The sequence below is a fragment of the Gymnoscopelus microlampas genome, assembly GCF_963454915.1.
Source record: "Gymnoscopelus microlampas genome assembly, chromosome: 1".
NCBI lineage: Eukaryota > Metazoa > Chordata > Actinopteri > Myctophiformes > Myctophidae > Gymnoscopelus > Gymnoscopelus microlampas.
In genome coordinates this window covers 12,767,152-12,781,624 of record NC_139962.1, presented here as the reverse complement: position 1 = coordinate 12,781,624, position 14,473 = coordinate 12,767,152, and the positions used below count along the sequence as shown (strand labels likewise).

The 14,473-nt window shown below is 43.9% G+C and overlaps 1 protein-coding gene across 1 annotated transcript in view; it reads right to left on the bottom strand.

The window, feature by feature from the left end:
• nav2a (neuron navigator 2a) overlaps nt 1-14,473 on the bottom strand; it is a 111,523-nt gene that overhangs the window by 60,259 nt on the left and 36,791 nt on the right. Inside the window, exon 10 of the mRNA XM_084063397.1 lies at nt 5,249-5,371. Within this exon, the coding sequence (XP_083919523.1) occupies nt 5,249-5,371 (123 nt within the window). The remainder of the gene's footprint in view (nt 1-5,248; nt 5,372-14,473) is intronic.

The window sequence follows — 14,473 nt, the reverse complement described above, 5'->3', positions numbered from 1 at the left end:
GAGTCTTCAGAGTCTTCTTACTGACTTTACGATCAATACTCCGCAAATAGCGTGTTTTTTTGTGGACCGTTTTGATCGTTTTTTCAGCATTTTTGTCACCAGAGAGGTCAGCCTCCAAGATAGAGCCCAGGTAGGTAATTTCGTTTTTTCTTTTGATGATATCATCACCCGCTTTGATCGTGAAGCTCTCTGCCTTTCTGAGGTTAGGAGTGGACCCAAAGAGGATGCATTCCGTTTTGCCCAGGTGTAATGAGAGCTTGTTGTCGGAGAGCCAGATGCAGATCTTGTTGAGTTCAGAGCTGAGAGTTTTCTCAACCTGCAGCCTGTCCCTGTCCGAGACTAGCAGGGCCGAGTCATCTGCGAACAGGAACAGGTTGCAGTCGCAGGCTGACGACATGTCATTCACATATATCAGGAACAGTAAGGGTCCTAGTATACTTCCTTGGGGAACACCACAAGTCACTGGGAGGGGGGGGGACTGGGTGCCGTTTACTTCCACCACTTGCTCCCTCCCTTCCAGGTAGGATCTCATCCAGTTCACTGACGTGTCATCAAAACCTATTGCTCTGAGCTTATTGATCATAATCGGGTGATTAACGGTGTCAAAAGCCTTCTGGAGGTCCAGCATGACCATGCCGCAATATTTGCCCTTTTCAATCTCTTGTTTGATAGAGTCGTTCAAATAGAGAAGGCATGTGTCAGTGGAGTGGTTTGTTCTGAAGCCAGATTGGAATTTGTAGATTAGATTTTTCTCGGCAAGATACTTGTCGACCTGTTCATAGACTATTTTTTCCATGACTTTCGAGATGGAGCTTAGAATAGAAATAGGGCGGTAGTTGCCAGGGTCTAATTGGTTTCCTTTTTTGAACAGAGGGGTCACCCTTGCTTTTTTGAAGTCGTTGGGGACCTGTCCCTGTGTGGTGGAGAGGTTGAATATGTGGGTAATGATTGGAGCAATGGAGGCGGCTGAGTCTTTTAGAAATTTGGGGGGGATATTGTCGAGGCCTGTGGCTCTGTGTTGATGAAGAGCACTCAATTTTTTAAACACCTCTTCTGTTTTCACAGGGGAGAGTTTAAAGTCATCTTTGCAAACACCCTGTTTTTCGTAAAATGAGACAACATACTCCTCACCATATCTCCCAGAGTGTGGAGGAAGTTTTTCAACCAAATCTGAGGCTACGGTCGTGAAGAATATGTTGAGGATTTTACTCACTTCGTGTTTGGATGAAATGAGAGTGTCATTCACCTTGAGGCTTAAGTTTGAAAGCCTGGTTTTCAATTTTTTGCTGCAGCCTAGGAGGTTCTTGAGTAGCCTCCAAAGCTCTCGTGGTTTTTTTTGATTTTCCTCAATCTTGTCATCGAGGTAGCTTTTTTCTGCTAACAGGAGCATGCTATTTACCTTGTTTCTTAGCTTGTTTTTTTCCTTTTCAAGTTTAGCTACGTGGGATTCGAGACCTTTGTTAAAACATTTGGCTAGTTTGATCCTACTTTTATGAAGCTCAGAACACTTTTTGTCTCTGACTTTCATGGCAGTAAGGATGTCCGAATTCATCCATGGTACCGAGCGGGTTTTGACCCTGATGGTTTTCATGGGAGCCACACTGTCCAAAATTTGAATGAATTTGGTTTTGAAACAAAGCCAGGATTCGTCTACCTGTGTGCTGTTTAGAACGTCGGACCAATCCTGTTCCTCCAGTCTGTGATCTAAGTCCTCACTCTTATAATTTTTGAGGTCTCTGATTGTGACTGTTTTGTGGTAACCGGTCTTAGGTTTACGTTTCTTTCTGGTGCAGAAGATCATGTTGTGATCAGATATGCCACAGGTGGAAACACCACTATTTAGGATTTTTTCCTTGTCCGTTGTTAGAATGAGATCTATGGTAGTTTGAGAGGAAACACACAGCCTTGTGGGCTGAGTGATCAGCTGGTGGAGTGAATGCCGATCACAACACGCCCTGAATGACTTATACACTGACGCTTCCTTGCGGAGTATGTCAGTGTTAAAATCACCAAGAAGAATCGTCTCCGCATGGTCCACTTTAGCTAAGCATTCATCAAGTCTATCATAGAAATCAGTCTGGTTAGGAGGTCTGTATATGGTACCGACTAGCACAGGTTTGGCATGTTTAAAAATGATCTCGACCCACACAGCTTCAATGTTTTCATCCATCAGGTCTTCCCGAAGGATGCAGACATTGTCAGTATGAACATACATGCAAACACCACCCCCGTTTCTGTTCCTATCTTTCCTGAAGAGTTTGTAGTTTTCAATCTCAATCACAGAATCAGTTATCGCTTGATCAAGTTTTGTTTCAGAGAAAGTTAAAATGTCAACCTTACCATCATAAAACATCTGCTTGATTTGTGTTAGCTTGTCTCCTGCTAGAGAATTCACATTAAGATGTATCATGTGCAAGCCAACGCCAAACGATTTGATCATTTTTTCAATGGATAGGTGTTTATCCACTGAGAGATGTTTAGGAGCAGTCTCGGGGGGGGAGGGGGGTGTAGTGTCCATCAAAGCCATTGTTCCGTCGTGGGCAGCCAGCAGTGGGGGTTGGGGGGGGTTGGGGGATTGGGGAGGGTTGGGGGGTTGGGGGGGGATGGGGCGCGGAGGTCCCAGCACGGCCTCTGCTAATGGTCCCATCACGGTTTCTGCTGGGACCCTGGCCCTGGAACGAACCGTAGGTTTGTAGCGGTGCATCAAGGTCTCTGCTCCGGTGAAAACAGCTAGGTGACTCCTTGGTTCCACGTTCTCGGCTACGCTGCATCTCCCGGTTGATCGCCGTTGTGCGTCGGTGCAAGCGTCCTCGTCGACGGCTGCGGTGGATACGACGTCGGTGTTTAGGTTGATCATTTGGGTTGATTCGCCTAGTCGAGTTGGTGTGAAGCCGTTGGTGTTGTCGTCGAGGCTAGCTTCGGTAGCAACGTTGGCTAGGCTAGCTCCGGTGCTCCGGAAGTTCTTTGTTCCAGCATGGCTTTGTTGTTGTTTTGCCCCGTTGCTTGTGGCAACGTTTGCCGCTAGCCTGTTGGTTTCAGCTATGAGCCGAGCGGATTGCCTTGTGGTCACAGGGCCAGGGTTAACTTCAACGTCTCCGGAAAGTAGTAGAATTAAACAGAAGTACGTCTTCCGATTACATCTACCATTCAGGGGTTTGTTTCTTCGCTTCGGGTTGGCTGTGAGAGTCGAGTGGATCGCCGTGGTTCCATAACCTGGGTGTTTTTTCTCGGTTCCAGTAGTTAGGTAGAAGACATTGTGTGATTCTACCTTTTCTGTCTCGTATGATTCCATATCCTTCTGGTGTATAATCCATGCGGAGTTGAGGTGTAAATCCATAATCCACAGGATGAGGATAAGGAAAGGTATGCGAGGACGCAGGACGCGAGAGCGATCATTGATGCGACCACCCATGTCGACTGCCGGAAGCGATGTGGTCCACCTCTCATGCATTTCCATTTGATGTTTCGGCGAGCTGAGATCTCCTGACATCATTATATCATATTAATGCTGCTCCCGTAGAGGGCCTCGTGATTTCGCATCACACACGAGCAGATCCGTCTCCTCAGCATGAAATAGTTTTTTTTTGTCACTTCCAACTTTGCTGAATCTGTCATTTGAATAACAATGTGCCAGGTGCGGTCGCACAAAGCACTTAAGGAGACTGGAAGACAACACTGATTGGTCTGTGTGTCAATGGTTCTCAAACTTTTACATTTCAAGGTCTCCCCTTAACTCTGAAAGTGTACAAATGGAACCAAATGGACCTGTTAGGGTCCATTTGGTTCCATTTGTACACTGTCTGAGTTACATACTTGTAAGGGTAAATTTAGAACCCTCTAAAGGAACCCAGAGAGTCCCTGAAATCCACATTGAGAACCACTGGTCTATGTTATGCCCAAAACACACCCATCATGATATCAGAGATGAAATACAACCCCTTTTTGCCTTGCGCCTGTACTTTGCAACAGCATTATACGCCTTCTATCAAAAGTGGACATACGTCCAAGGCACTCAGGATTTAACAGTGACCAGTCGCTCAATATGGCCTGCAGTCCATTCTCCCCGTCTCTCTCGCTCTCTTGCTCTCTCTCTCTCTCTCTCCCCTTGTATGCCCATCCATTCTTCTTCTTCACCATTAAAGTCAAGACATGTTTCCATTTATTTCCTGCTGTCAATTAGCCTATCCGCTGAGCCGATCCCTCTCCCCTCCTCCGCCTCCTCCCTCTCTCTGACAGGACAAAGAGTCAATCTCCTCCCAGCATCACTCACACGGACACTACAGCCACACAGAGAATCACACTGGATGACACTGTAGCCACACAGAGAATCACACCGGATGACACCGGCCTCACAGAGAAGTCAAACTTAGATACAATATTTATATAGTTTCTGTGTCTCGCCCGTTCAGCCGCTGCCTTTTACTGAGGTTTTTTTCATCATTTCTTCTGCACTGTAAATTCATTCTCGTATCTTTCTGCTTCATTTTAATTATCTGTGTCTTAATGTCTCAATGTTTAATGTTTTGTGTAAAGCACTTTGAACTACCTTGTTGATATAAACTTGCCTTTCTCTACATGCTAGGAGCTATGCATCTTTCTTTCTTTTTGTATATTAATTCTTATTGATTTTTTATAAGACATGACATCAACAAAACATAACAACACAAACAAACACCAGACTATAATGTATGTTAAACATGAGTAATTAACCTATCATAATGAGGTACTGCATAGGCAAACAGAATACAACAGACTACAATACAACAGTTGGACACATTAATAATTGAGCTTGTAAAAAACAGAGCAGTCACACAGAGTGGAGATGACTCGTGATGGACCCCATACTGTATGTATTCAAATGTTGCCAGACTGTCCTGTTTGTTGCAACACAGCCTCTCCAGGTGTATCAGTGATACAAACTCATTAAGCCATCTGGTAAAACAAGGAGCGGTGGAAGTCTTCCACTCTAATTATCTTTGCTACCAGTGTATACGAAGCTATGCATCTTTCTAAGAAAGAGCCACAGACAGACAGACAGACAGAGATAGTTTGCTTTTCCAGAGTTAAATGAACACTGAGGGCCCTATTTAGACAATATTCATGGCACATGGCAGCGCCATAAAAGGTAGAGCGAGGGAGAAAGAGAGAGAAAGACAAGAGACAGACAGACAGGCAGGCAGGCAGGCAGTTAGAAAGAGGAAAGAGACAACTAGAAAGGCAGAGATAAGACAGAAAATCAGCTCTATACCTGTCGGCATCGCCCTGTCCCGTGGAGGCGTTCCTGTGGAGCGTCTCCCGTACGGCGGCCATGCTGTCGGGCAGCCGGTTGAGTCTGCGCGTGTACAGTCCCAACCCTCCATCAGTCAGGTAGCTGCAAGCACACACACACACACACACACACACACACACACACACACACACACACACACACACACACACAAACACACACACACACAAACACACACACACACACAGTCCATTGTCATGTAACGGCCATACAAAGTACCATACAAAGTACAGTTCTGCATAGGAATCACACATTTTGTAATCATTTTCCAAACAGAGAAAAATAGTTATTTCACCTTTATGTTTTAACCCATTAAGACCTGGGACGCATCTGTGATCATTTTTTGATTTGAGCTAAAAAAACATTATTTTACACTTTGGCTATTCAAAAATAGCAGATCTACAAGCTCATAGCGCGGCACCGAGTGCCGTGCTATGAGCTTGTAGATCTGCTATTTTTGAGAAATTGAGAAAATGTGTGCAAATCTTTGAATATATATATTTTTAAAGCGAACATTTGTAACTCAAATATTTGCTTCTGGGCGTCCCTGGAACGAAATATTTTGAGATGGGGGTCGGCGGCCAAATACATATAATTTTGGGGGTCCTTGACATGAAAAAGATTGAGCACCACTGATATAGAAACATACGCTTTTTCAGAATACTGTTGGGATTTAGAAGACATCCGTAGAATCGGCCTCAGGTCTTAATGGGTTGACCCATACTGTACATGCGTGTAACCATTTTATAAACCATAAACCATGTTTTGTATATTTTTGAAGCACTTGAAATATACACACAGTAAAATCCTCTGTGTTGATTTATCCTTTTTTTTTCCTAACTCAGAGAGTGAACAAACGGAACCAATTTGGTTCCGTCTGTTCACTCTCTGAGTTAAATCAAGACTCAGTATTTCACATTGTGCTGTATGCAGTATCTACTACTGTATATATTCTGAGGCACATTAAAACATATTTCCTCTGGATCCACATGTTGATCTCCCATGTGAGATCTCTATTATGACAGCTAAAAAGAATTCTAAGCTGTTCCTCAGACCCGTGTGACCCCAAGAAAATGTCCCACGGTCCACTTTTGGGCAACCAATCCGCCAGTTGAGAGACACTATTCTGCACCATGTAATTACATAAGGATTAGAGAGGATACATATGCAATGTAGAGCCACTGGTCTGACGTCTGTCTGCTGCACTATGTGAAGTTCCATAATAAAAGGCAAACGGTGCCGTAACACTCTGGACAGAGTTAACAAGCTGCTGGGGCCTCTTTGGACTCAGACTGGGTTTTATTTAGAGCATTCGTCTTGTTTTCCAGTCCATGCAAAGCCTTCATCAATCAGGATTACATGGCTCTCTCTGAGGCTTCCACTGGGTGCGCGCGTGCACGCCCGCACGCACACAAACACACGCGCACACACACACACACACACACACACAGATACGCATGCCCGCTTTTGCACGCATGCCAGCGTATATGTATGTGTGCACACACACACACACACACACACACACACACACACACACGCATGCACACACAGACAACACACACATACAGTAGAGCAGGGGTCTTCAACCTTTTTAGGCCAAGGACCCCCTAGCTGAGAGAGAGATGAAGCAGGGACCCCCTCTATATTGTATAAAATTGTGTTTTAGATTCAACTTTTTTGTTTACGTTTACTATTCTTTTTTCTCTCTACACCTATACATCTTTAGCCAAAAATAGCAGATCTACAAGCTCACAACGCCTCGCGCTGCGAGGCGTTGTGAGCTTGTAGATCGGCTATTTTTGGCTAAAGTTCTCCTCAGAAAAGGGATGCTAGGGTTCAAGTGGTTAAGGTAAAAAAATAATAATATCACACAAAGATTTGGCGGACCCCCTGTAGTTACTCTGAGGACCCCCTAGGGGTCCCGGACCCCCTGTTGAAGACCCCTGCAGTAGAGACACAAGCACACACACATACGTTAATGTATTCATGCAAACACAAACACACACATTAATCAAATCATCCACTAAAAGTGAAGAGAGGAGTGGGTTTGATGTACAGTACATGGGAGGAGGTGCATGTATTATTTTCCACTACAGAGCAGAACATGAGGAGATAGATGACCATTCAGAGACAGGAGAGAGATGCATATATAAAGACATTCCTACACAGAGGCCCATTCCTAAACGCTGTGCCCCCCCCGCCCCCTCTATGGTGAGACTGCTGCTCCATCTCTACCTCAGATGCTGGGCCTGCTGGTTAACCCACTGAGACCGGGAACACATCTGTGTAACCACTTAAACCATTATCTTATACTTTGGCTATTAAAACATCTTGAACATTTTGTGCAAATCTTTGAATACATATAAATATTATTAAAGCAAACATTTTTTATTCAAATCTTGGCTTCTGAGGATTCTACAATTGTCTTCTAAATCCTAACAGTTTTTTTTGTATTTCTTTTTACTTATGTTGCTATACTATCAGTGATTCTCACACTTTTTCATGTCAAGGACCACCCAAAATGATTTGTATTTGTCCGCGGACCTCCCCATCTGAAAAGATTTTGTTCCATGGACCCCCAGAAGCAAAGATTTGAGTTAAAAATGTATATATGTTCAAAGATTTGCACACATTTTCACGATTTTCTTCCTTCAAAAATAGCAGATCTACAAGATCATAGCGCGGCACTCGGTGCCGCGCTATGATCTTGTATATCTGCTATTTTTGAATAGCCCAAAGAAATCTAAAATGACATAGATGCGTTCCTGGATTGAATGGGTTAAACGTTGGGTCAGGAATGACAGAACAGTTTAGTGCTGCTAAAAAATGCCCGTACTAAGTAGGCCACTCACTTTACTATTTGTAATGGAAAGAAACACACACGAAGGAGGCATTTGATTTGCCTTGTTATGCCGTCACACACAGGCCAACCGTCCGTTAAAGACTTACAGTTAGAAGCTGTTTGAGTGAAGAGGCCCCCAAAACGTTAAAACCAACACGCCCGTTCAGACTAAAACAACACCCACTAATTACCCAAATATTTATCCTTTGAGCAGGATTCCTAATTTAACCAAAATACTGATGGGTATTTTTTGGGGCCCCCGTTCCTAATTTAACTAAACATTTGCTTTTTATGAGATATAGGCTGTCCACGCAGGGCTGTGAGCTCTTTCCACCGAGGAGGACAAGTGTGGATCTGTGTGATGATGGCCTGTTTTTAGTAGTTTAACTGAAGGGAGACAGAAAAACAAGCCCTGTAACGGAATTATTGCTGAAATACGTTCTGTGTGTTATCTCTCTGTTGATCTCAGCATAGGAGAAGCCAACATACACACAGGCTCGCACACGCACGCGCGCACGTGCGCGCACACGCATGCACACGCACAGTGGTGGAAAAAGTAAAAGTACCAATACTGCAAATATATTTTAAATACTCTGTTACAAGTGAAAGTCCAGAATTCAAAATGTACTTGAGTAAAAGCACATAAGTATTGGCATCAAAATGTACTTAAATTACCAAAAGTAAAAGCACAAAAATATTTGAAAATAGCAGATCTACAAGCCCACAACGTGTCGCATCGCGACGCGTTGTGAGCTTGTAGATCTGCTATTTTCAAATAGCCTAGGTATAAAAAAGGGCTGAAGTGGTTAATGTATGTTTCATAATGTAATAAATTATATCTGCAAAGTAACTAGTAACTAAAGATTTCAAATAATCATAGCGGAGTAAAAGTACAATATTTGTACTATATGTAGTGGAGTAGAAGTAAAAGTAATGAAAATTGTAAACACTCCAGTGAAGTCAAAAATATCTCAAAATTGTACTTAAGTACAGTACTTGAGTAAATGTACTTAGTTACTTTGCACATACACACAGACAGTAGAGCGCTGTCAAGGTAGGAAAAGGAGCGTATAGACAGAGCTTCTTTGTATAAGCTTGCAGTCAAATGAAATGAACATGAGCTACAGGGTACAGGGAACCCAATGAACAGCTAAAACGTCGTGACAGAAAAGTATACCGTATGCTTCATGTACTGTACTGCCTTTGACATCGTGATGGAGCCCCGCGGCGCAAGAAAACGACCCGCTTTTGCTATAGGGTTCAAGGAAGACATTATTAGGCCTGACCTCGACTAGTCGATTAGTTGACTAATTAGTCGCGGGGGGTCCGAGTCGACTGCGTGTCTCTTAGTCGAATCTAGTCGAGGGCCAAAAATGATTTTAATTGTTTTTTGGCCAAGTCTGCACCTGCAACCACACGTAACTTCCACTTTATTCTTCTTATTCCTCGTCTTTGTATTGGTATTGTTTGTGTTGGAGCGCCTCAGTGCGGCTGCAGAGTTCATGTGCAACCTCTTCCAGAGAGAGATAGAGACACTAGAAACTCTGCTGGAGACACAAAACAAACTGTGTAGACTTGGCCCTTTGAAATAAAATGTATTTTGGCCCTAACAAAAAAAAAATTGCATAGTCGCCAATTAGATTCGACTAAACAAATCCTTAGTCGGGGACAGGACTAGACATTATAGATCATCAGTGGGATCTCAAATGGGTTGGCATTGAGTCCCTATAGGTCACACAGGTCACATACAGTGTAGCCAGATTCTGTGAGAGAAACAAGCAACCAGGCCTAGGAAAACCAGCCCAAAAGAAGACTATATGGGCCACACGAGCACTTTAACATATACGATCAGCTAATTGAAAATAGCCGATGCGACGCGTTGTGACGCGTTGTGAGCTTGTAGATCGGCTATTTTCAAATAAAATCTTGCGGGGAAACTTATAATAAGCAGATCTGGCAACCCATGTCACATACATAATGTACTGTATACTAGGCATGTAATAACACAGTATTCCTGTGTTTGTGTTGTTGTTCTCATGGGGGAGGCTCTTTTGTGGTTCAACCAGTTAGCAATACACAGCCAAAATCAACATCTGCTCTCTCTCTCTCTCTCTCTCTCTTCCCACTATAACATCTACTACTAAAGCACAGATGCAAAAAAAAAAAAGAGAAAATAAATCAAGTTGTCATTTATTGTGTGAACCTTCCAGAACTTCTCCTCCTAACCCATGTTTTGGTGTCCCAACCTGCTGGCTATAGTTAATGTAACTGTTCTCAGTCATTATTACATTAAATTGCATTTTTTTTTACCATGCACCAGAGTTTAATTTCCCCTCTGGAGGAGCTATGCTCTCAGAGGGGGGATGGGGGGGGGGGGTAGCTTCCCCCCTCCTCTCCACATCCATCACCCTCAAACAATGTCACCTTGAGGTTGATCTGATCTGCCCCACACACACACACACACACACACACACTATTACTGCCTCAACGCTAAAGGCTGGGCTGAGCCTCTCGCCCCCTGCTGTTTCAGATGGCTGTTAAGTTAACCCATATATATAGCCTTCAGTTGCAGTTACCTGAACGTGTCCAAACAAGACTTTATAAGACTGAGAACTCCAGGAGCCATGCATGCATGGAAAGACTGAGGGGTTTGTGCAAATCTGGCAAACCGACGGGCATTCCAAAAGAGATGGCTTGACCCACAGGCATCAACTGGTTAATAGTACGCGGGACGACAAAAAGTGTGAATTTTCAGGTTCGATGCTGGTTTGTAAAGCTGCATCCCATAGCAACTCTTGCTCCCTCTCTCTCCCCTCCTGTCTCCCTGCACTTGTCCTGTCTAAATGATGATGTCTAAATGTCAACGGTAATAACCTGTTCAAAGATGAACATGCAATTACTTAACCCAATAAGACCATTAGCATTATTTTACACTTGGCTATTCAAAAATAGCAGATATACAAGCTCATAGCGCGGCACCGAGTGCCGCGCTACGAGCTTGTAGATCTGCTATTTTTGAAAAATCGTGAAAATGTGTGCAAATCTTTGAATATATAATCTTCTAAAGCGAACATTTGTAAATCAAATCTTTGCTTCTGGGGGTCCCTGGAACAAAATATTTTGAGATGGGGGTCGGCGGCCAAATACATATAATTTTGGGGGTCCTTGACATGAAAAAGTTTGAGCACCACTGACATAGAAACATACTTTTTTCAGAAAACTGTTGGGATTCAAAAGACATTTGTAGAATCGGCTTCAGGTCTTAACGTTTTAAAAACAGAGGACACAATTCACACGGGTACGTAACAGTATATTATCATACAATTAAGAGACAATCTCGTGCAGTTCTGAAACGCCGACTATAGAGCACGATTTGCGGTTTGCCGTTTGAAACGGTTAGACGTACCTTTCTGCCTCAAACATGGGGGAAAAAAAATGCACTTCCAAAACCACAACAAACAAACAAACGGGTCCAGGAGAGTCCAGATCCCAGACAGATAAAAGAAAAAAACAAGAAGTATCCGATTCCAACCACTTTACAGTTTGAGTCCTAATCTAGTCTAGTGTGAGTGTGTGCTCTTCTGTTATGCAAAATCATATCATAAAAATGACAACGTATTTTTTATCACAATGCAGCTAAGCAGCAAGCGTAATTGTGCATGTGTGTCAGTGGGAAACATAATGTGTGTGTGTGTGTGTGTGTGCGCGAATGTTACTCTGCTCAAGTGTTGGTATGTAGCCTCTCTCTCTCTCTCTCTCTCTCTCTCTCTCTCTCTCTCTCTCTCTCTCTCTCTCTCTCTCTCTCTCTCTCTCTCTCTCTCTCTCTCTCTCTCTCTCTCTCTCTCTCTCTCTCTCTCTCTCTCTCTCTCTCTCTCTCTCTCTCTCTCTCTCTCTCTCTCTCTCTCTCTCTCTCTCTCTCTCTCTCTCTCTCTCTCTCTCTCTCTCTCCACATGCTCTCCTCAGGCTGGAGGTTGGGCCTGCCCCCCCGCCCGCCAACACCCCGGAGCACAACGTGGGGAGAACTGAGGGGGGGGGGGGGGAGGGTGGAACATGGCCAAATTAGAGTGGGGAGGAGGAAGAGGTGGGGGCATGGGAAGCTAAATGGGAAGCTGTATATGTATGGGTGGGGGAGATCTCTAGGGGGTCCAGGAAAGCCATGAGGAAATAAAGATAGTGTGTGTGTGTGTGTGTGTGTGTGTGTGTGTGTGTGTGTGTGTGTGTGTGTGTGTGTGTGTGTGTGTGTGTGTGTGTGTGTGTGTGTGTGCGCGTGCGTGGGCCTCTAGGCTCCTGATCCTAAATGAGACTTCATCAGTCATGTTGTCTATATGTTATAGGATCATTTCAGAGAGCCCTTCTTTTTCAAATAAATCAAGCAGACTCTACCTTTACCATACAGAGACAAGTGAAATGCCACAGCTGCTTCCACGTTGCAGCGAGTTTTTTGTATATCTTCAAAAGCCTAGAATGACACGATGACACAATATCTGTACTCGACAATGTGACTGTGATCATGAACCATCTGTGTGCTGTACTATCATGTCCGTCTGGTCCAGTGACACACACCTCTCCTCGCTTTCTGTGTGGGAGAACCAGTTAGTTTGTGCGTGTGTGCGTGTGTGTGTGCGTGTGTGTGTGGTGGTGGTGGGGGGATGCAAGCTCATCTATCTGTGTCTGTTTTTAAAATGGTTATGCCACCAATTGACTGCCCCCACACACACCCACACACAAACGCTCTCATATATATGACAAATGCACTAATACTGCAAAGAAAATTATAGATATAAATAAATTATAGCATTTTTGACCAACATTTGCACACACAGAATATGAATGTAAACTCACACATCTTCTCTAGTCCTGCTGATTCTTTTTGCCCAGAGGTTACGGACATATAATCTAGTCACCTCTATTTCCACTGTCCATAAAAATAAGAGCTCCTTTTGCCCATCATCAATCACCCTGTCCCTCAGGCTATAGCCTTTCAGGTCTCTCTCTCACGCACGCACACACACACACACACACACACACACACACACACACACACACACACACACACACACACACACACACACACACACACACACACACACACACACACACACACACACACACACACACACACACACACACACACACACACACACACACACATTGCCTCAGTGCTTATATTCACAGATCATATGCACCCACCATAGTCATCTTTTTTTTATTTAGCTACCTAGAGAGACTTATGGTACAAAGAACCATATTAGATCTGCAAAACACATGTAGCTCATATACAGCTTGTATCCAAAAAATATTTAGCTGAATTACATTTACAGTAAATGGTGCATTTATATAGCGCGTTTTATCCAAAGCGCTCTACATTGTGCTTTACATTCACCCATTCACACACACATTCACCGATGGCGGAGGAAACCATGCAAGGCACCAACCTGCTCATCGAGAGCAGTTATCGGTTCAGCGTCTTGCTCAAGTAACAGTAGACACTAACACTGGGGGAGCCCGGGAATCGAACTGGGAACCTCACGGTTGCCATCGGGCCACTCTACCAGCCACTCTACCCCTGAGCCACTGCCGCCCCCATTTACACCTATACTTTAAAACGCATTTCCACATAGTTACACACTGAAATCAGATGTAGTCTTTTACTGGCAAGATGCACATTCTTAGATGGATGGATAGACAGACAGGCAGACAGACGTTTTAGAAAGACAAGGGCTATCGCTTTTATCGGCTCGCCCCCCCACCCCATCGTCACCTCAAGAGATCACTGGGTTTAAAATCACCTGCGTGCTCTTAACTATAATCTGTGTCATATGATCTAGCCATGGCTACCTCAGCGCCTGTCCTACAGGATGTTTCCCTGTAAAAGACACAATGTTTTCAGTTCACCTCCATCACAGCTCGCCGGGCCCTTGCTTATACTATCAGGTTCTTCATGTGAGGGAAGGAGGAACCTGTCCCTATCACTTCACCTGCCCAGGTGTGGCTCTGCCTTTTGTCCTCTCAGACACCTATTCAAACATATCAAGTACCTCAAGAGCACTTAGCAGCTCCCCCGATTCGCAAAGACTTCCCCCTAGGAAGTCATAAAGTAAAGCCACAGGGGGGCCTGACTGAAGATCCCAGATTCAAGATGGAGATTGTTTCTTGATTGTTATTAGTCAGTGGTGGAAAAAGTACTCACATTTTTTTACTTAAGTAAAAGTATCAATACTGTAAAATGGAAATACTCTGTTACAAGTACCGGAATTCAAAATGTACTTGAGCAAAAGTATTGGCATCAAAATGTACTTGAAGTACCAAAAGTAAAAGTACTCATTATGCAGAATGTCCCATTT